Source organism: Branchiostoma lanceolatum, chromosome 15, assembly GCF_035083965.1.
Source record: "Branchiostoma lanceolatum isolate klBraLanc5 chromosome 15, klBraLanc5.hap2, whole genome shotgun sequence".
In the NCBI taxonomy this organism is placed as follows: domain Eukaryota; kingdom Metazoa; phylum Chordata; class Leptocardii; order Amphioxiformes; family Branchiostomatidae; genus Branchiostoma; species Branchiostoma lanceolatum.
Window position 1 is genome coordinate 2,305,839 of NC_089736.1, and position 19,912 is coordinate 2,325,750.

Here is a 19,912-nt window from a genome sequence, read left to right on the forward strand (position 1 = left end):
GCAATCTCCATATAGCCCTTACAATAATAGTTAAATCTGAACTTCTTTTGACTAATAGGTGACAGCATGAAGGCCCATGTAATAAACGACCATATTGTTAATCAAAACTACGAAAAACTACAAAAAATTCATTCACAACTGCTGAACGAAATGTTTGTATAGCAACGAAAACTTGACTACCAGTGACAGAGCAAATAAAAAAATCTAAGAAAACTAGTAATACTCAAATTGATCAATCCAAATAAATTTATTGGTTCTCTGGTTGCTGTATGAAACAAATGGAGTGTAAGATCAGCATGAAAAATACAACACTTTTAATAGACCCCCGTGATAGTCCCATAACATTATGTAGGAATAAGCTTACTGCTAAATGCTGGGGAAAAAACAAACCTTTGAGATGTTTGAGATAAGAGTTTCCGGATGAAAGAATTTAGAATAAAATTTTCAAAGGCAGGGCTTTTCAGGTGTTGAAAAGAGAATTTTGTGGTTGATCTGTACCTGACTGCATGGTCGGCACTGTCAAGCAACAATCCAATACAGATGCTGAACAGTTCATTCAATGTTTTAATAGTAAACATGGCAAACACAATGAAGAGTGCCAGTCCAAGAACCAAGAAATTACACTGGTACAAAAAAAGCTTCTTTACATTCAAGGGAGTTAACTTGGCAGAAAATATCTCTTATGCCTTGCTCAGTCAGTTTTATCTCTGAAACTTAACTCATTTAACAAGGCACTTTTCCTATCAAAAGGTCATGACAGATAAGGATAAATTCTACGACAAGGATAAAGGTTTCAAGCAATATTAAGTAAAAAATCATGCACATGTAGAAAATGTTTACCTGGCAACATACAGAAAATCCATTACATGTACAAAGGAACATAGCTGCAACATGCCCAAGGTTACTTAGTAAGATGAGAAATTGACGAGAGAACGTTCTCTGCCATGCTGCAACAAGCAGCCATAACATGTCATCATGGACTTACAGTAAGTGGCCGTGATGATAACCCAGGGGGCATAGGGATGTCAGATGTAGCTTCAAAGCCAATATGTTCCAATATGCTTAAAGGAAGTATTGAAATTCATGTGTGCAATTGAACAATCTTCCATACCATCACACCTTCCATTTGACTCCTATAATACAATATGATATTATATTTACTCTAAGAAAGGCAAGGTTGTGGAAATTACAAATACAAGAGTTGCTAGTTCTCCCAAGCATCAGTTTGCAATGTTCAAATATATGTCTCTGCAACATGTCAAATTGACATTACCACTACATGTATTTCTGTCCAATTCACACCTCCCACATCTGAACGTCTAGCTTAGATTCCTGGATAGTTCTAAACATTGAACTCAACAGCGATTCTGATATTTCTCCCTGTGAGCTGCAAGACAAGAGAGATAGCAGCATCCCTCCCACTTCATAAGCATCAGTTTCCTGCTGAGATCTCTGGGCTCACAGTGCAGATAATTCCATATCATACACATGTTGGCTTAAATCCCCTGCAAGTCAGAAAGAAAGAGGTTGAGAAGCATGAAACCTCATTTTCATCACCAGTCAGTTTAAATGAATAGGATAGTAAAATTGTAGGATAATAAAGAATAGGGCATAGGTAGGTATGATAATATCCCAAGTTGCCAATAACAGGTGTTTATTCTAGAATTTCTACGAATTTTCAATGATTTTAGCACTATTTCATCCACACAAAGTCTGCGTACTGTGTTGTGCGACCATAATTTGACGCCCTAATTTGACACATCCATTCTGGACTCGCCCTTTTACCCTTCTGTCGTAAATACACAAAACGCCCGATTTGCGGCAAGCTTACCAACCCCAAAGTTGAGGGTAATCAAGGCTAATCTTGTCATTAAAAATTGTCCGAGAATCAGCAACTTGTGTTGACATTCTACACATAATTTCCATATTTAATCTCCTCTTTTCGTAAAGATTCGCCGGTGGAAATCTAACGTTATATATTGGTACACGAAAACACGCCCCCCTCCCCCACACTGTCAGACGTAAAGTTCCCGAGTCAATGTTGGCGATTGTCGACAAAATGACTTCAACTACCAACCGTAACTGGCCGATATTAAGTCCAAGTGTCCACAGCGACACTGACAACACGTGACGTGCGTTAATATCGGCGTATTTCGCCAAAGACGAACACAACTTACCCGTAGCAAATGGCCGGCAACATCGTGGGAGACCACGAACTTGTCCGATGTATGCCCTACCCTACTTCCGGAGCGGAACGCGTCATTTCCGGAGTACAAACAGAAATGATATAGCAAACAGAAATGACATAGCAAACCGAAATGATATAGCAAATAGAAATGATATAGCAAACAGAAATGATATAGCAAACAGAAATCGTATGGTATTTTGGAATCGTATAGTACCAGATTTTAAAACAATACCAACTTTTAAAAATAATAGCACCACATGTATATTGGATTTGAAAAACATATATTCCATTCTAAATTACATACCTATTCCATTTGAAAAACACATATTCCATTCTAAATTACATACCTATTCCATTTCAAAAAACGTATACGATCTTTTTGACACTATTTCTGCTTCGTAGTTATCAGGTAACATCTACCAACATAATTGCACCACCCTGAAAAGATACGTCCAAACAGATCTCCAACCCAACGTCCCCCAGTATAATGCACTCCTCTATATCTGAACCGTTTTTCAAAGTGGCGGATTTATGTAACCCGGTGGATTGATATTAATGGAGGTTACATGACTTGCATCAGTACTATATCTCTATCAGGTAGGCTCGTTAATCATTAAGATTATAACAAATAGGACAAATTAAACATGTTTGGATTTACAATGACGGTCTGAATTTAGATAACAGACCTTTTATTGTTGACAGCGGATGGTTACTTAACCTTTGACCCTCCAAGGGTCAGCTTAGCTTTCCTTTCGTCCCGTTAGTCAATCTCCAGGTTACGCCGTGATAAAAACTTAATAGAAAAACAACACATTTATCAGCATCAGGATTACTAACTTTAGTACAAGCAATATTAGTATTAGTGAAGGAACCTCGAATGAAAATTCTCACGTGCCCAGAACTTAATGTGTATACGATATCTAAATGGATATTTTGTCAACGTTTCATAACGGACGACTTTCTCAACAAACAAACCCACGCCCCTAAATGGTGCCTATATAGTTAGATCTTATCAGTCGCTGGCTGAACGGGTCAGTTGGGGAGAAAATAATGTGACAATTGTAGCTACGTCAGCGTAACTCAGTCAGACGTATTTGGGTATTCTCCAAGGAGGGGTTCCGGCTGGTTTTTGACGTGTTTTTGTCGGGCTTTCTACTTTGTCATATTTTTTTCGTCTTGTTTATAGAGACAAAGTAGTATTTGAGAGTAGTATTTGGGCCTTTGTCCGGAATAATCTTAAATGATACAGCCTCGTTTGTCGACATAGACCCGCAAGTAAAGTTTACAGATGAAGTACATTGTACATTGTGCTATTCCGAGATGTTCGACAAAGCCCACAACCATTACGGTTACTGACGGACTTCATTCTGCTTCTGTTTGTTTAATTTGTTTGTCAGATAGTATTTTTTTATCAGGCACCCACAGTAGAACAATAGCGATAATCACACAAAGGTATATCAGAATCTGATCTTTTCCATTTTTGTTTCGTCCTGTATTTTCTGATAAAAGTTGCAAAGTCACAGAACACTTTGCAAACAACATTAAGCGCACAGGTGGACCGATTGACCTTTGTCACCAAAAGTAGGTCACCTGTCAGTAAGGTTTACAGATAAAGCACAATGTGCTATTCCGAGATGTTGGACAACGCCCACAACGACTACTGACGGACTTTATTCTGCTTTTGTTTGTTTGTTTGTCAGATAATCTTTTTTTATCAGGGACCCACAATAGAACAATAGCGATAATCACCCAAAGTGTATATCATCAGAATCTGATCTTTTCCATTTTTGTTTCGTCCTGTCTTTCTGATAAAAGTTGCAAAGTCAGAGAACACTTTGCAAACAATGTTTAGTGCACAGGTGGATCATGGAATCATTGACCCCTGTGTCCCACTCCTAAACTAGGTCACCTGTCACGAGGCCATATAAGGAACATCTTTGTTGTTTTCACCTCAGAAAGGGGAGAAACATTCTCAGTAGTAAAAGTTAAAGACTATCAATAGAACACACCGACATAAAAAGAACGATGACAGCTCTTGTTGTGACGGTGTCGTAAAAACTTATCGGAAAATTTGACAACCGATGGCTATCTGAAGTAGGGCACCTCAGATTCAATGACAAACTTCGGCGGGACTCTTTTGCCCCCCTTCACAACTTTGGAAATAAAAAAGAGAAAGCAGTGACTCTAAAACAACAGACTGGAAACTATACTGTAGGATACAGCTCATCGATAAACGTTAGCCATGTAATCAAACCTATACTGTTGACCATCTCTGTATAAGGACCATCTGGCCATTAAAGCGATCTCTTTCATGATCTTATTATTGACCCAGCCCGTACTAATACAGAACTGCTGTCTACTGTGTCCGTTTTCGCCACGCCCCGTGAGTGGACAACATTGACAGGTTTGACTGTATCTGATTCTGAATAGGAGAAATGATAGAAAGAAGACCAAAGAAGTTTCCTTACCACAGCACTGTCACGCCTCAGCTTCAGCTGTCAGCCTTTCGGGTCAGATTACGTCACCCTGATGATAAGGTCAGTGTTTCCTTTCCATTGGCACAATAACCGGACAAGCGGACAGCTTTCCTTTCAGTTGGCACGATGGGATTCTTAGCAACCCGCACTACTGATGTCCGCGGATAGTTGGTTCCTGTCAGTTAATTTGGGCAGTCACTTTCACAGGGGATGATAGTTGTCAGCGAAAACAACGTACAACTGAACGTGCGAAGTTAGGGTTACCCCTTATTTAGCCTAATAGACATGCCTACGACGACATTCAATGATGTACAAAGGTGCTAAAGTAAGTCGACAGAGCACTGAACATTTAACCTAACACAAGTCTGAAATGACAGACGAGTGAACTGAACTAAACGAGCGGAAACTAAGAGCTCCTACCTTCCCGAATGAACTCAACTCTACTCCACATCAAAACATTCGGTCTATGTACAGATAAGTAGGTCAAACCTGTTGACAGTGGGTGGCCACTTAACCTTTGACCCTCCAATGGTCAGCTTGGTTCCCCTTTCGTCACAGTGGTCAATCTCCAAGCAGATGTAGGGTAGTTTTACACGACGTTCTTGTTTGTTTCGCATAACCGATCTTTATATAATCATATAAGTGTAACACACTACTTTACCTTTTACACAAGGGCTTAGCAAGGCTCCTGAGGGAGCCGAGCGGGCAAAACGTTTAAATTGTAACCAAGAGAAAATTGGGGAGTTGAATCTATCAAGAGTTAACATCATCTTAAGAGTTGATATTAATAATACAGTAACTGTACTGTTATCAGAGATATAACTTAGATTTTGAGAAGCACAAACAAAAAATCATTTTGGTATGGATGATTTATTTACAAAAATCAAAGTCAAAAACAGAAAAGTGAAAGGAACAAACAAAACCGTTGCGATAAATTAACTCAAAAAAATTATGGTAAATCAAATTGAATATAGATAAATCAAGAACACATTCTAGTTGACAAGTGTATCGAACAAAATTTCATCTATTCTACTCATAATTCTTTTGTCCTCATAGTATCATAAAGCTTTGAAATGAATACAGTCATGTATAAATTACATGTATCTTGAAAAGCTGGCACCAAGTGTAATCAATAATCAAACAAAAATCTATGATTTTATCAATCAAAAATCTATAATTTTAGCAACAACCAACATCATATGGTTACGTTTCTAAATAAATCTTTCAAATTCAAATTTGGCACAAGAATGCAGCCACATCACTGAACAGTGACTTAGTCTAGAAAACAGAGAACTCAGTCAAAACACCAGGACAATGCATGGAAAATACGATTTGTGGTTAATATGTTCTTTTCACTTATTCTCTCTGAATTTATCGACTACTAGGAGAGCTCTTAAACATTCAACAAGCTGATTTTACAAGGGGGCCCTTTCTACAAGACAAATCAACAAACTTAAAATGTAACCCGAATTAACGTTAATAACTGCATATTAGTCAGAACCTGACTTTCAAAGTATTGTTTTTGTATCAATCAACAAATTGTTTGCGACTTGCACCTGACAAATGAGCATAACCTCTAACATCCATATCTAGTCAGTATGCCAGAACAAAAATTTCTGTACACAAAATGTACTTACATTTTTATCTTTAACTTCAGTTATCTTTTTTTCATAAAGCTTTTGAAAAAAACGTAACGTTATGTCATGTACATTTGAAGTTACTGTTACAGTAGTGATTGTGTACACATTATTCATTTTCAATATAATTGTGCATTTGATAAAAACTCGATGTTTTTCCATAGAAAAGTTTTTCTACATGGCATTTGGCAACTACTGTACTAAAACAGTCGATGTGTTGCAACGGCTGGTTTGTAACTAAAAATTTCTGCAGCATTTTTATAGTAGAAAGAACCTGTAAATACTGTATTTTGTGTCTGTCGTCTCTGTCGCGACCAGTGGAAGAATAGCTCTTCAGTGAGCTAAACTGGATCTAGATCACTTTCCTTTTTTTCAAGTATGTCTAACTTACTTAGTTATATAAATTCTTGAAATGTCCAATATATAAAGAAGTTGAATAGGATTTCTGGAATGTGAATTTCAAAGTTTGCTGCAGTCTTCTTCAGCCCACGTGTGAATGTTATGCCTGCTACTTAACTCCATTAGAGTTGGCATCCAGACTGTGTGTCTGTCAGTGTTTCTAAAGGGCTTGAAGACTGCCATCTCTGATTTTGTCTGTGGGACTTGAAGGGTACAAAGCAGTATGAGTCAGGTCTGTCAGCTCTAATTGACTTGTTAGATACTGGCCTTCACTTGACTCACAATCAAGTGTTTGAATGTCTCAGAATACTGTAATTCTTGAAATTTTCAGTGGTTTTATATTCAATGTTTTTGCAGTGACAGCTTCATTGCTCATATCTGTAAAGGAGTCAGTATTTCCATTACTTAAGAGTTTGTGACAATAGCATTGAAAACACTCTATTTTCTCCTTACCATGAAATCAAATCACTGCCAACTTAAAGGCATTTATACTTCTCTTTCTCTTTAATAATCATGAGAACATGAAAGATAATAACTGAATAACAAATAGTGAACGTAACATGGTGAAAATTAATCACAACTAGAGCTACAGTCAAACCTGCATGCCTTAAGCCTACACACGTAGAGAAGGCCAGGAGGTTGTCACTATAGACAGGATTCTTAATGCTTGTAATGTGTCAATGGGGATAATAATCTAGGGGACCACCAAAAAGTGGTCATATCGGGCTGGTGGTCCTTATGTATATGTAACGTTAGAGGTGGTCACGAGTTCAGGTTTGACAATATGAATGGCCAGGTGGTCCTTATGTAGTAGTGGTCACTTTTACAAGTTTGAATAAAAATCAATAGCCAGGTGGTCCGTATGCAGAGGTGGTCACTTAAACAGGTTTGACTGTTGTATATCAATGGCCAGGTGGTCCTAATGCTGAGGTGGCACTTGTAACAGGTTTGACTGTAGCTGCACCTGCTCTTACTCTACGTGTGCTGGTTACTTATTGGCCTTGACTAGCGATGTGAAGAGTCCGTCTGGTTTCTTCAGCAGGTTTTCTGGTGAGTCGTTCTCCATCAGCTTCCCCTGGTCCAGAACCAGGATCCGGTCAGAGTTCAGGATGGTCGCTATCCGGTGCTGTTGGATAGAAAAAGTCAACACTGTGAGGGAGCATGCCATTAGAGAGTGCATTACACATAAAAACTTTGAATACATTGATAGAAGATTTTAGTACATATATATGACAATGTAAAAGGTTTTCTTGTTCATATAAAGATGAATTTCAAGCCCTGTTACGAAAGAAGCAAACTTACAGCAATAGTTAAGACTGTTCTGTCCCTGAAGGCGGTCTTGATCACATCTTGTAAGATGGCATCCTGGGGGGAGAGGAATGTTAAGTTATGAGGAGTTCAGTTCCAACAACTTAGGAACAATTTGGGTCTCACAACGTCTAGACAAAAGAGAAGAAATCAAACTTTCTCCACACTGTGAAGAATAAATTGCTTATCATAATATCAAGATAAGCAATAGAAAGAAAAAAAGGCACTGGTCATTGTCATTATAGATTAGGATTGATTACAAATCAATACAGTAACTGTAACAGTTGTAGAACTGTTGACTACACTCGGACAAAAGAGAACGAGTCAAACCGTTTCCATGTCGATAGAAGCTGTGGCCTCGTCCATAATGAGGATACGGGATTTCCTGACGAACGCTCGGGCCAGGCAGAACAGCTGCATGAAACAAAAGGTTTGCACAGTTAAAGAACAGAAAATATTAAAACCATGATTTAGGTAATAAATACATTACATTGAAATCAGATGTAACAGCTGAGATCTCTTAACAATCAGGACAAGAATACACACCTGTCTCTGACCAACACTGAAATTCTCCCCTCCTTCTGTCACCATCTCATCTGAAAATAAGACAAAATGTCATGTACAATTTTTTTTCACCTGAAGATAGAGACTACTTATCATTTTCTAGACACATACAAAATGCATACCAACGTGTTGTATATGAGAGCTTTACTTTAAAATGCCGGTAAAGGTATTCCCATTGCCTTTTTGAGGCTGTAGAGGTAGTGGGTTGTTAATCGACTGTACATTGTATCTAGAGCAAGGTATTGAAAAGCAGAGCCCAACCCTCTCTTTTCACCGCCTTTCACCTCCCTAACCAAGTCAGGTACCCATTTTTACACCTGGTTAGAATGAGGAAATCCGTGTTTTAAGTGCCTTTTCCAAAGGGCACAACATACATTGTAGGTGGTATATCAGATGATTCGAACCTAGGACCTCTGGGTTCTCGGCCAAACACCCTAACAATATTGAACACTATGCCATATGCTTGAAGATTCCTTAAGACTTAGCGACAGTGTTTTTGTTATTATGACTTACCCAGTTGATTTGGCAGCTCAGTAACAACAGACTTGAGCTGTGCAATCTCCAGCGACCGCCACAACTCCCAGTCACTGACCTTGTCCTCGGGGTCAAGGTTAAACCTGGGGAGGGGGAGAGAAGAACATATGATAAGCTTTTGTTCCACTGCCAAATGACACTTCAGACCAACTCTTACAACTGAGTTGTAGTGGTGTGATTAAAAACTTTTCACAGTGACCTGTGTTATTTTATTGTGGTATTGAACACTCTCTTCAAAAGAGTGCATCAGTGGTCACTAAAACAGGTTTAACTGAAGTGTCATTGAGTCATATACATGTAACACAAGCTGAATTACGACAGGCGCCAACCTGATGGTGCCGCTGAACAGCACGGGGTCCTGAGGGATGATTGACAGGCGTGACCTCAGTAAGGTCAAGGGCACACGGCTGATGTCCACTCCATCTATGCAGATTTTACCTGAGTAGCAAGAAGAAGAAGTAAATTCTGAATTAAGACACAAGTATAATAACTTTCTAATATAATAGCATGGCTCTTAAATCAATGAATTTAAAAACTAGTATTGGTTCCAAGGACAACAGAATTGGAGTTGCGGTTGATGAACCCACCTTCAAACATGTCAATCATCCTGAAGAGGGCCAGAGTGAGGGAAGATTTCCCGCTGCCTGTCCTCCCACAGATCCCAACCTACAGAAAGAGCAATAAACAATTAATCTTTTAAATTCAAATCAAAGGAAATCAAAGACATGCTTTTGCTAAATATCATAACAGAGAGTAGGACAAGATACAGGCAGAAGAAAAGAGTAGTGGAGAATAATACCGGTAAAATGTTTAGCTGTGCATTCTGTGAAATACCCTGCTGTACTAACATTGGTTGCATTAGCCATGAGAGGCAGTCAGGACTTGACAGAGTACCAGTAACCAGTGACTAACAGAAGCTGCAAGACACAGGAAATGCTGCAGCCTATCTATCAAAATGAAAAGAGCCAAAGGGAGTGGGCCTAAACTTACCTTTTGGAACTGCAGGAACCGGTTTTGTTTCAGACTTTGTAAGAGAATAACTAAAGAAGCGTTTGACGGATCTTCATGACTTTGGATACTATTATGTAGATTATAAGCTTAGGTGACGCATGTTAGGGATGAAGTCATGCCAGCGGATACCTTAAACTAATAGTTAGTGGGTCTAAACTTACCTTTTAGAACTGCAGGACCCAGTTTTGAGAATAACTCAAGAAGCGTTTGACGGATCTTCATGATTTTTAAAAATTATGTAAATAGCTTAGGTGATGTTTGTTAGACATGAAGTCATGCCAGCGGATACCTTAAAAGAAGAGTAAGTGGGTCTAAATTTACCTTCTCCCCAGGTTTGAAGTAGGCAGTGACGGTGTGAAGGACAGGGTCCAGGGTCTTGGCGTACCGGACGGAGATTTTGTTCAGACGGATCTCCCCACATGCCGGCCAATCAGCTGCAGGGACCACGTTTCCTGGAACAAGCATAACTTTTATTTGCAAATTCGTGCCCCATAGTCTTATTGCAAGGGTAGTCAAACAGTAAAAAGGTAACAAGTGTCTAATACATCCAACTGATGTTTCTACATAGTACACTACTATGGGGTTTGACTTCTTCTTTGGAGGCAGTGGCCTAATCAGACCTACAGTGATATTTTGTCTGCAAGACAATTGAGGGAATGCAGGAGAAAAAATTTGTACAAACCCGTGCATGAAAAAAAAGGGATCTCGATCCAGTTTTAGCTCACTGAAGAGCTATTTTTTCACTGGTCGTGACAGAGAAGACAGGCGCTATGTACAGTACAGGACAGGTGTAGTTGCATTCCCTCGAATGCCTTGCAGAACAAGTATTGAAAATGATGATTACCTCTCTGTCTGTCCCTGTACTGCTCTGTGGGAATGGTGGTGTAGAAGGTGATCCTCTCCACAGCGTTCATCATCATCTCAACCTCACAGAAGTTCCTCACCATCCAGTGTAGGTACTGCTGCAGCTGGGGACACAGGGAAATGGCAAAATTACATTTCAGCTTCATAGCACATGTAGGAAATGGCACAAACTTCCTTATACATCTTAATGAAATCAACAAAGGAACAGACTGAATGTGGCACAATCCATGACATCTAAACTCTAAACTGTTTCTTTTTTTATACATGTTTTGCTAGAAATACACATTTTACAATGTTTGCTGTCAGGGCTGTTGTGAAAAACAGCACTCGATTACACAGACTGACACAGAAACATACAATGAGGTAGGATAAGTAAAATAAAAGACATTTTACTTACATTGAGCGCATATGTTATGGAGAGTCCCACCATGCCAGAAGACACTGCACCAAATATGGAAGCCACCATGGACGACAGCCCGGCAACAAACACTATAACACCTCCCATGTAACCCTGCAGAGAGACATGCAGAACATCATCACTTAGCAAATGTTACCTAGCAACAACAAACACTATTTAACACCTCCCATGTTACCCTGTACAGGAACAGAACATCATCACTTAGCAACAGTTACCTAGCAACAAACACTATAACACATCCAAAACACAGAGAATGAACATCAACACTTATCAACAGTTACCTAGCAACAACCCAATCCACCTATCCCTGTAAGTACACAACATCATCACATGTCAATCACCTGAGCTACATTCTACTCAAAAGGGTTGCAGTTCTCATTGCGGGACGTTACGCCGTGGTCCACTGTTCATTCTACTTGTTGAAAAGAGCTTAGCCTAGCAGAATTTTCCTGGTACGATGATTACCGGGGAAATTCCCCTGGCTCTTTTTGACAAGCACAATGAACAGACTGGACCACAGCTTAACTTCCTGTCCTAACCTAAGGATTGTGTCCCTTTCCGGTAGCGTACATGTCAGTTGAGCAACACAGCTGGGATCGAACCCGGGGCTTCTAGTTCCAGAGGCAAGAGCACTAACCACTGGACTGCGCACGCTACCGTTTACGGACTGATTGTTTACTTATGAATCTGACAGGTACCTACCATTCTCAATCCGACCCAGGACTGAGTGGCTGTGAAGAAGTAGAAGGGTGTGTTCGACCTGTTCACTTTCTCCATCAGGTTATCATTGAATCTCTTCTCCACTCTGTGGAAACAACAATCGGCATTAGGACATTGTGAAAGAGTAGACTTTGACAATGAGGTCCTCTGAAGATCCTAAATCAACTTGCTGATATCAGTAATTGACAATGACCTTAGGTTGATAATACAGTGAGTCAAACTTCTATAAGTTTATTATTAAACGTCACACAAGCTTACAATTATCATTAGTTTTTTATCACCATAATGTCATATCAAATCTAACTGTGACTTGGTGTTGGACTTTGTATGTAATTATCAATGGAGCCGTCAATTGTTATGTCAGGACATCCAGTGGGAGATACTGCTAGTCTGCATATCTTGAATAAGCCAATAACAATTCTTCAATAGTCTCATGACAATTTTGACATGCCAAACTGATTACTTTACCTTACCAATCTTTCTAATGGATGGTCCCCTATGTGTTTCTTCCTACCTGAAAGCACGTATGGTGGACAGTCCCCCTAATGTCTCAGAAACGTGGGCAAACATTGGGGACTTGTTGATTGCATCCAGCCTCTGTAGCTCCCTGTGATGCAATATCAGCCAAGGTTTCTTTATCAAGAAGTGGCTTAACATATCCACCCTCGTAAACCAGGACCGCTTATTGCTCGACGTTACATCGCGAGCGTAAGCGGCCCTGGTAAAAAGCTTCGCCACATATGGTTATGGCAGGTCGACGAGACTTGCTCATGAATAATTAATGAGCTGACCTTATTTGGCACAAACGGCAGTTGTAGCTCATGAATAATTAATGAGCTAACCGTAACACGTAACCTAATTGGTCGATAGCTTCCCAGCGTTCTTTGCGCGTTGGCTTCCGATGAGAGGAAGCAAACCCTCTGATTGGCTGAAGCTGTTTTGGTGGCGACGTCGTCATAACCATATGTGGCGAAGCTTTTTACCAGGGCCGCTTACGCTCGCGATGTTACGTCGAGCGATGGGCGGTCCCGGTTAACGAGGGTGAACATATCACAAAATTGTTAATCTGTATCATGCTTAACAAACTTCTTGGTACTACATAAACAGTATAATATCAATATGACCTGTCGGTCAGTATTGACCATGGTAAAATCCTAATTCACGTCAGCCCTACCGCATCGACTATGGATAAACAGTCCTTTGTTTATGTATTCCCACGATACAACAACTGCACAATAACAGCATGGATTAAATTCAGTTTGCAGCCCTAGAGCTTAAATGCTATTAGAAGAGTTTTAACTAAACATTATTATACAACTTTGAGAATACACGAGCACAGTGTGACAGTCCTTCTAGTAACTTAATAGGCTATGTTGAATAGGTTTCACAATTTAGGTCTCACCATGCAGTTGCTTGGCAGAATACAATACAATCAGGTCTCACCTTGCAGTTGCCCTGTAGAACTTCTGCAACTTAAAAGGCTACCTTAAATAGGTTTCACAATTCAGGTCTCACCATGCAGTTGCTTGGCAAGATACAATCCAATCGGGTCTCACCTTGCAGTTGCCCTGTAGAACTTCTGCACGAAGTAGTAGAGGAGCATGATGGGGAGCGCACCAATCATGAAGTAGGGGGTGACGATGGAGTTAACGACCAGAGCAGAGGCAACCATGAGGCCCGTCCGGATGAGAGCCTCCATTTGGAACGGCAGCCTCTGTGTGTGGCGGCGGGTGTAAGGGTGTGGAAGAAAAATATTGACTGGTTTATACGTTGAATCTCTTTGCAGCCCAAAAGGGCAGAATTGCAGAATTCATCACATAGCGTTGGATCTCTAATACGTTGAAATGGACACTATACTGTATACATGAAAAGTCCATTACATCTTATTGTTCATGAGTTTTACAATATACAGTAGGGAACTGCTAGCGTATCTCTTTGTGCGAGTTGGTATGAGGTCCAATTTATGTGTTTGTTGTGTTACCCTCTTTGGAGCTGATGTGAGGCCTTAAGGTTTGTTTCAATTTTTGCATCCCATAATCAAAACAGCCACACTACATGATACAGTAGCTCTATACACTGAGTTGGCAGGTATAATACTAATATTTAACTTTTACATGCTTTTGCTTCAAATTTTCCCAAAACTCAGTCCTGAAGATCTGTCGTTATATTTCTAAGGGCTCCCTTGGAAATCTGTTACTTAAATTGTTAACTGAAGGGACCACCCTAAAGATTGATAAATAAATATTGAATTTCTTTTGTAATGAAAGGAGAGACAGAACTTACAATGTCAAGGACGCTTGTGTCCTCGGACATGCGGTTCAGCACTCGGCCAGTAGGGGTCGTGTCAAAGAACCTGTGGGGTACAAAAAAGAGCAACTGTTACAATAACGGATGTATGATACAAAAATATAGGTTTACCTCTGAAGAGCATGCTGAAAGTCACAAAATAGACAGTACGCATAGTGCAGCACTCTTAAGAGTAACCACAAAAGTAGTAAAAATCAGTTTTCTTCTATCCCTGCTTGTAATCTGCAGATCAGATGGCCAACAGACCAGCCAGCCAGCCAGCCAGCCAGCCAGCCAGCCAGCCAGCCAGCCAGCCAGCCAACCAACCAACCAACTCTTTCTTTCCTCCTTTTTTCCTTGAGTCGAACAGAAAGTGACTTTCATTTTTTTCTCTCTTCTAATATTTCCCTCAATACACAGACTTTAACGAACCCTTCAGTCATCCTTCCTTCTTTCCCTACCTCATAGGAGCCAGCACAATGTTCTTGACCATGCCTTCGTGTAGGTTCTTGGCCCCCTGGACCATGGACAGCATGCTTACGATGGAGCCCACACCGGCCAGTACGATGGCTGTGACTGACAGCGCCGTGTAGCCGTTGATGTAGTAGCTTGTGTCGATGCCTGGAGGCAGCTGGGGAAAAGTCAAGAAAACTCCAGTGATCAGATACCAGAAACTTGGCCTTATATGATTGTTTGCATCCTTTGTACTTGTAATTGTATGAGGGTATGAATGATTGTCTTCTTAAACTGTATCACACAATACTTGCACAATCATGGACTTGTATGTTTCCTAAAAAAAAAATTGTTGAAAAGAAATTTCCTTGGTTTCTTATTTGGGCAATGACATGATGTACAGTCATTACAATAATGATTGCATCTTGCAAGTGGTTATAAGAAAAAGAAGTTCCTGTCACTCAGGTTTTCTTTGTGTAACTACCACAAAATGTAATTGTTACTAAAGATTGTGAAAGTAAACAGCACATAGATCTAATGGTGGCTTTTGATTTGTAAAAGGAATGAGTTTCTCACCTGTGTTAAATTTCCCAATGTTTGATTGACATCTGTCACGTTGATGACAGGGGCTGTTGCCATGGCAGCAACGGTGCTTGCAGACGACCAGGTAGACAACCAGAAGTCGATGCCCACCTGCATACCCTGTTTGCTCACCTGGTTGGGAAACATAAAAAAGGTAAACTTTAAGGTAGTCCCAGGGCCTTTTTATCTCCATGAAAAATGGAGAATATAGTTTTGGGTGTGTATGTGTATTTGTGTGTGTGTGTCTCCGGATCACTGTAAGCAGCATAACTCAAGAACCTCTTGATGGATTACGATGATATTTGGTATGTGGGCAGGTGTTGTGAAGCCAAAATTCAAGGTTGATTTGGACCCCCTGGTATGTGACCTTGGTACTGCAGCAGACCTTGATTTTTCTATCTTTTGACCTGGACATGCTATGGTCTTGGGTTGTTATCCACTGTGTTTAGGGCACAGTATTGAAAGGTGGAGCCCATCCCTCTCCTTCCATTGCCTTTTACCTCCCCAACCGAAGTCAGGTAACCATTTTACACCTGGGTGGAGAGAGGAAAGGTGTGTTAAGTGAATTTCCCAAGGGCACAAGATTGGTGACTCGTTACCACCAAGTACAGTTGGGGCTTTCAACAAAGCTAGCAGGTAGATGTGCGAGAGGTGTGACTGGCTGTTCAGTGTAACATAACCAGCTGATGCCACGTGTCTGTCAACCTGTGTTATAATTATGTGTTAAAACGGCTATACAAACACAGATAACAACACATTCCTTGCTAATTTGAAATGTTAGACTTCAAGTTTATCATATAGACCAAATTTAACATAACCAGTATTATGAACAGTGATAATTTTCCTTACAACAAGTAAAACAACCACTGTGCCAATGTACCTGTAAGAACAGCACAAAGGCCACCAGGAGAAGCCCACAGGCTGCAGCGTAAGTCAGGTAATGTGTCACAGCCACCTCCCCAACCATTCTCTCCTCCTTCTTCACAAGTTTGCCCTTTGCAGCTGGGAAATAAAGAATAAGATATTGACTTTACCAAGTTGCAAAAAGCTCCAACTGCATTCCTTTGTAACTATCATATCAACTAAAACAGCCAGATTTCAGGTAGTGTGTCAGAGCCACCTCAACAACCTTGAATTCCTTCTTAACAAGCTTTCCCTTTGCAGCTGCAAAAAGAAAAGGATTTCACTGATTGCAAAAGTCTCAGATCAGGAAGGGCGCCAGGTCAGTCTCAAAAATCATATATGCTCCTCTTTTTTAATAAGCTTGCTTAAGTTTGTAGCAGGGGAAACTGATATCAGCATTTTAATTTGTTTTCCACAATTGAAAGTAATGTTCTATCTGATATTCTAAGTTATAGATGCATCATCTACTACTGCAACAAATCTCTTGACTGTACTTTCTTGAGCCAGTTTTTTTTTAATGTCAATTGATTCCTGAATTACAAATGATGCAATTGACATACATGTAGATTTACCAAAACAGAATTCTGGTACTATACAGTCGCATTTTCATTGTCAAAGACACATACAAAGGACATTTAAAATGTATAACATTGTATAACTCATATCAACATGCCCTATGATTTCTTTTAGCTTTTAAATTTTCTTTAGATGATATTTTTCTTTCTCAAGGCTCCTGAAGTTCTCACCTTCCTCCTCCTCCTTCTCCTTCTCCTCTTCCTCTCCCTCCTTGTCCTTTGACCCCGCTGACCCGACCCTTGACCTTACACTGTAGGCTGAGAACTGCCGAGACAGCTGACGCAGTAGCTTGGCCCTCTCTGCCTCAGCCGAGGCCTCTTCCTCATCATCACTTCCACTCAAACTTCCTAGAGAGTGGGTACTCGAGCGGGACCTGAAGAAACAAGAGTGGTGTTTTACAAACACACTTGCGACAGTCGCAGAAACTGTGTGTACTAACAGCTTTTCCCTCTCTGCCTCCGCAGAGGCTTCTTCCTCATCCTCACTTCCACTCACACTGCATAGAGAATGGGTACTAAAGCGGGACCTGAAGAAACAAGAGTGGTGTTTTACAAACACACTTGCGACAGTCCCTGAAACTGTGTGTACTAACAGCTTTTCCCCCTCTGCCTCAGCAGAGGCTTCTTTTTCATCCTCACTTCCACTCACACTGCCTAGGGAATGGGTACTAAAGCGGGACCTGAAGAAACAAGAGTGGTGTTTAAAATCACACTGGCGACGTAAGTTAGATGTTATTATGCGAGACATCTTAGGTGAAAGTATAACAAGTTAGAGGATAAAATGAAAACAAGGAACTTAAGTGGAAGGAAAATATATTAAAGGCTCAACTATTCAATCCCTGAAACTTTGTACAAATCAAAGTACAGACTTTGTACAAATCAAAGTACAGACTTAAATTATCTTTGACTGTTTTCATGCTGATCCCGTTTCCTGTTCCATTGAAAATGAAGAAAAAAATACATTTACAGAGTCTGACACAGTTCCAGACACTCATACATTCTGACTCATTTCACTACAGTACCTTCTGGAACACTATGTTAAGCTTGTTTTTAAAAAGTAGTATAAGTTAGGTTATAGGTATCTTGTATATTAATTTATAATTATGTATTTTTAGTTAGTCCTTTTCTTCTTTGTATATTGAATTATATGGGCCAGGTGCCTGAAATAAAGTAGTGTTGAAATTGAGTTCACTCGACACCCACTCACCCGACACTACTGTGAGACAGCAGTCGTTCCCGCTCCTTCCTCCCCAGTCCTGCCGCCACCGTCCTGTGCCCCTCCAGGATGATGTCCTTCCAGTTGTTGTAGAGTTCGGGGTTCGATTCCCGGATCTCTTTCATGCTCCCTGTTGCCTGGACGTGCCCATCCTCGATAGCAACAACCTAAACAATCATGGTTCAAAATAAATTTTACTCTTTACGAATATGTTTATAAAAACTGCCCCACAGTGGCAGTCCAGTTCCAGAATTGCCAGGACATTACAATAATGCTTCGAAAGCGTATCGTAAGTAATGTTTGTATGCATTTAAAACAGTATATCATACAGTACAATATTAGGCCACACCAATATGATTTCTTGGTTAACGGATTTTTATTTTCCCCAACAAAAAAAATTTAGAAAATTTTTTTTTTTTATGGAAAATAAAAACCTGTTAACCAAGAAATTAAATCGGTGTGGCTTTAGGTATACATTATATGACATATGAACAACCAACTGACCCTATGGCTCAAAGGCTATGGGACTACCTTTACCATTCAGTGACTACATGTACATAATTATACATTTTGTAGATACTCACAAAGTGGGCGTGTTCCAGGTACTGTAGCTTGTGCGTTACCAGGACAACCGTGCGGTGTTCCTTCACCAGGTGTCCCATGATGCCTTTCTCAAACAGGTCGCCCCCCACATGGGCATCCAGGGCAGACAGGGGGTCGTCCTGTCATAGAGGGGGGGGGTATTGTTGTGATGGAAAAATTAAAAGTTCAACTCAATCCACAATGAGCTTGACATTTCTGTTAGCTATTCTTCCTGTGGTCTTTTACATGTAATACATCAATACAAAATCATGTAACACTGTCATAGACCTTAAAGTTTCAGTCTTGTGTAGCACCCAAAATTAAGTAAATGTGAGTTTTTTTCTAAAATCATTTATTCCCAAAATGTATAGTTAGTCATGATGTCATCAGATACCTTAGGCCCTGAGCCTCTTGAGTAGATAATTTATCTGTTGATAGCAATGTCTGGTGTTCGAAATTTCAACCCATGGAGTGAATGAAGTTGTTTGAATAGTAAAACTACAAGGTGTATACTCACCAGTAGAACGATGTCACTTTTTGCGTACAGTGTTCGAGCTACGCTGATCCGCTGTTTCTGTCCTCCACTCAGGTTGATGCCCTGGAAAATAGCAGTTGAAAATGATACATAGAAGCCTCCTTAGGTACTGTAGATCTGGGGTGGTTTTATTTTGAAATCACAGGTTTCCAGGTGACCTTTCCAAGTCTCCATCCCGAATTCATTACACCGTTGAAACCGTAAATATGTCTCCCTTGTATGTCTATTTCACTACAAAACTGTTTCAACCGCGAATTCAAAACACTGTGAAAACCTCCATTTTCCTCCTACCAATAAATAAAACATCATTTGTAAAAGTAGATGATGAAATAGGTCACCATGTAACATCACAGTCTGTAGCAAGTACTAGCTTAATCATTTATTTGCTTTTTCACACATTCGTTTCTAACAGACCAATCAATAATGATTGTAAAACTTTACTAAAACATCCCGTACCTTCTCTCCTATCTCTGTCATGTCCCCACCAGGTAGAATGTCGATGTCTGGCTGCAGACAGCAGGCAGAGATCACCTGTTGATACCTGCATTGTAAACAGTAGGGGGAAAAAGTATGCAGCTCAGTAGAAATTTCAATGCTACTCATTCAAGAAAACTATGGGAACTAAGGAACCTCACAATTTACTAGACAAAGATGAATAAG

The 19,912-nt window shown here is 40.1% G+C and overlaps 3 protein-coding genes and 1 long non-coding RNA gene across 4 annotated transcripts in view; all 4 read right to left on the reverse strand.

Annotated features, from left to right (window-relative positions):
* LOC136421210 (ATP-binding cassette sub-family C member 9-like) overlaps positions 1-19,912 on the reverse strand; it is a 66,910-nt gene that overhangs the window by 34,649 nt on the left and 12,349 nt on the right. The window contains exons 20-21 of the mRNA XM_066408395.1: positions 19,709-19,793; positions 19,235-19,315 (exon numbers count right to left, since the gene is read on the reverse strand). Of these exons, the coding sequence (XP_066264492.1) occupies positions 19,235-19,315; positions 19,709-19,793 (166 nt within the window). The remainder of the gene's footprint in view (positions 1-19,234; positions 19,316-19,708; positions 19,794-19,912) is intronic.
* On the reverse strand, positions 547-2,409 carry LOC136420879 (uncharacterized). Its single transcript, XR_010753339.1, has 2 exons — positions 2,178-2,409; positions 547-1,505 (listed from the first exon to the last, which is right to left on the reverse strand). It is a non-coding gene; the product is annotated as an uncharacterized lncRNA (long non-coding RNA).
* Positions 5,517-9,793, reverse strand: LOC136421213 (ATP-binding cassette sub-family C member 8-like). The gene is made up of 7 exons (XM_066408399.1): positions 9,695-9,793; positions 9,437-9,545; positions 9,087-9,190; positions 8,556-8,605; positions 8,340-8,423; positions 8,004-8,066; positions 5,517-7,827 (listed from the first exon to the last, which is right to left on the reverse strand). Exons 1-7 carry the CDS (start codon positions 9,711-9,713, stop codon positions 7,690-7,692), a joined length of 567 nt encoding a protein of 188 aa, XP_066264496.1. The 5' UTR covers positions 9,714-9,793; the 3' UTR covers positions 5,517-7,689.
* Positions 9,983-18,797, reverse strand: LOC136420962 (ATP-binding cassette sub-family C member 9-like). Its single transcript, XM_066408104.1, has 14 exons — positions 18,720-18,797; positions 18,127-18,302; positions 17,091-17,293; positions 16,322-16,443; positions 15,436-15,573; positions 14,868-15,037; positions 14,404-14,473; positions 13,677-13,834; positions 12,635-12,727; positions 12,103-12,205; positions 11,380-11,493; positions 10,963-11,086; positions 10,440-10,570; positions 9,983-10,024 (listed from the first exon to the last, which is right to left on the reverse strand). Exons 1-14 carry the CDS (start codon positions 18,795-18,797, stop codon positions 9,983-9,985), a joined length of 1,722 nt encoding a protein of 573 aa, XP_066264201.1.

What these genes read in the sequence shown, in the direction of transcription:
- LOC136421213 (XM_066408399.1), bottom strand. An exon ending in CTTCTATCGACATGGAAACG is followed by an intron (nt 8,067 to 8,339) that starts GTTTGACTCGTT and finishes CTCTCCCCCCAG; the next exon opens with GATGCCATCTTACAAGATGT. An exon ending in GAACAGTCTTAACTATTGCT is followed by an intron (nt 7,828 to 8,003) that starts GTAAGTTTGCTT and finishes TCTATCCAACAG; the next exon opens with CACCGGATAGCGACCATCCT.
- LOC136420962 (XM_066408104.1), bottom strand. Translation starts at nt 18,797, where the DNA reads ATGGGACACCTGGTGAAGGAACACCGCACGGTTGTCCTGGTAACGCAC. An exon ending in ATTGTGCTGGCTCCTATGAG is followed by an intron (nt 14,474 to 14,867) that starts GTAGGGAAAGAA and finishes TGTACCCCACAG; the next exon opens with GTTCTTTGACACGACCCCTA. An exon ending in TCCACCATACGTGCTTTCAG is followed by an intron (nt 12,206 to 12,634) that starts GTAGGAAGAAAC and finishes TTGTTTCCACAG; the next exon opens with AGTGGAGAAGAGATTCAATG.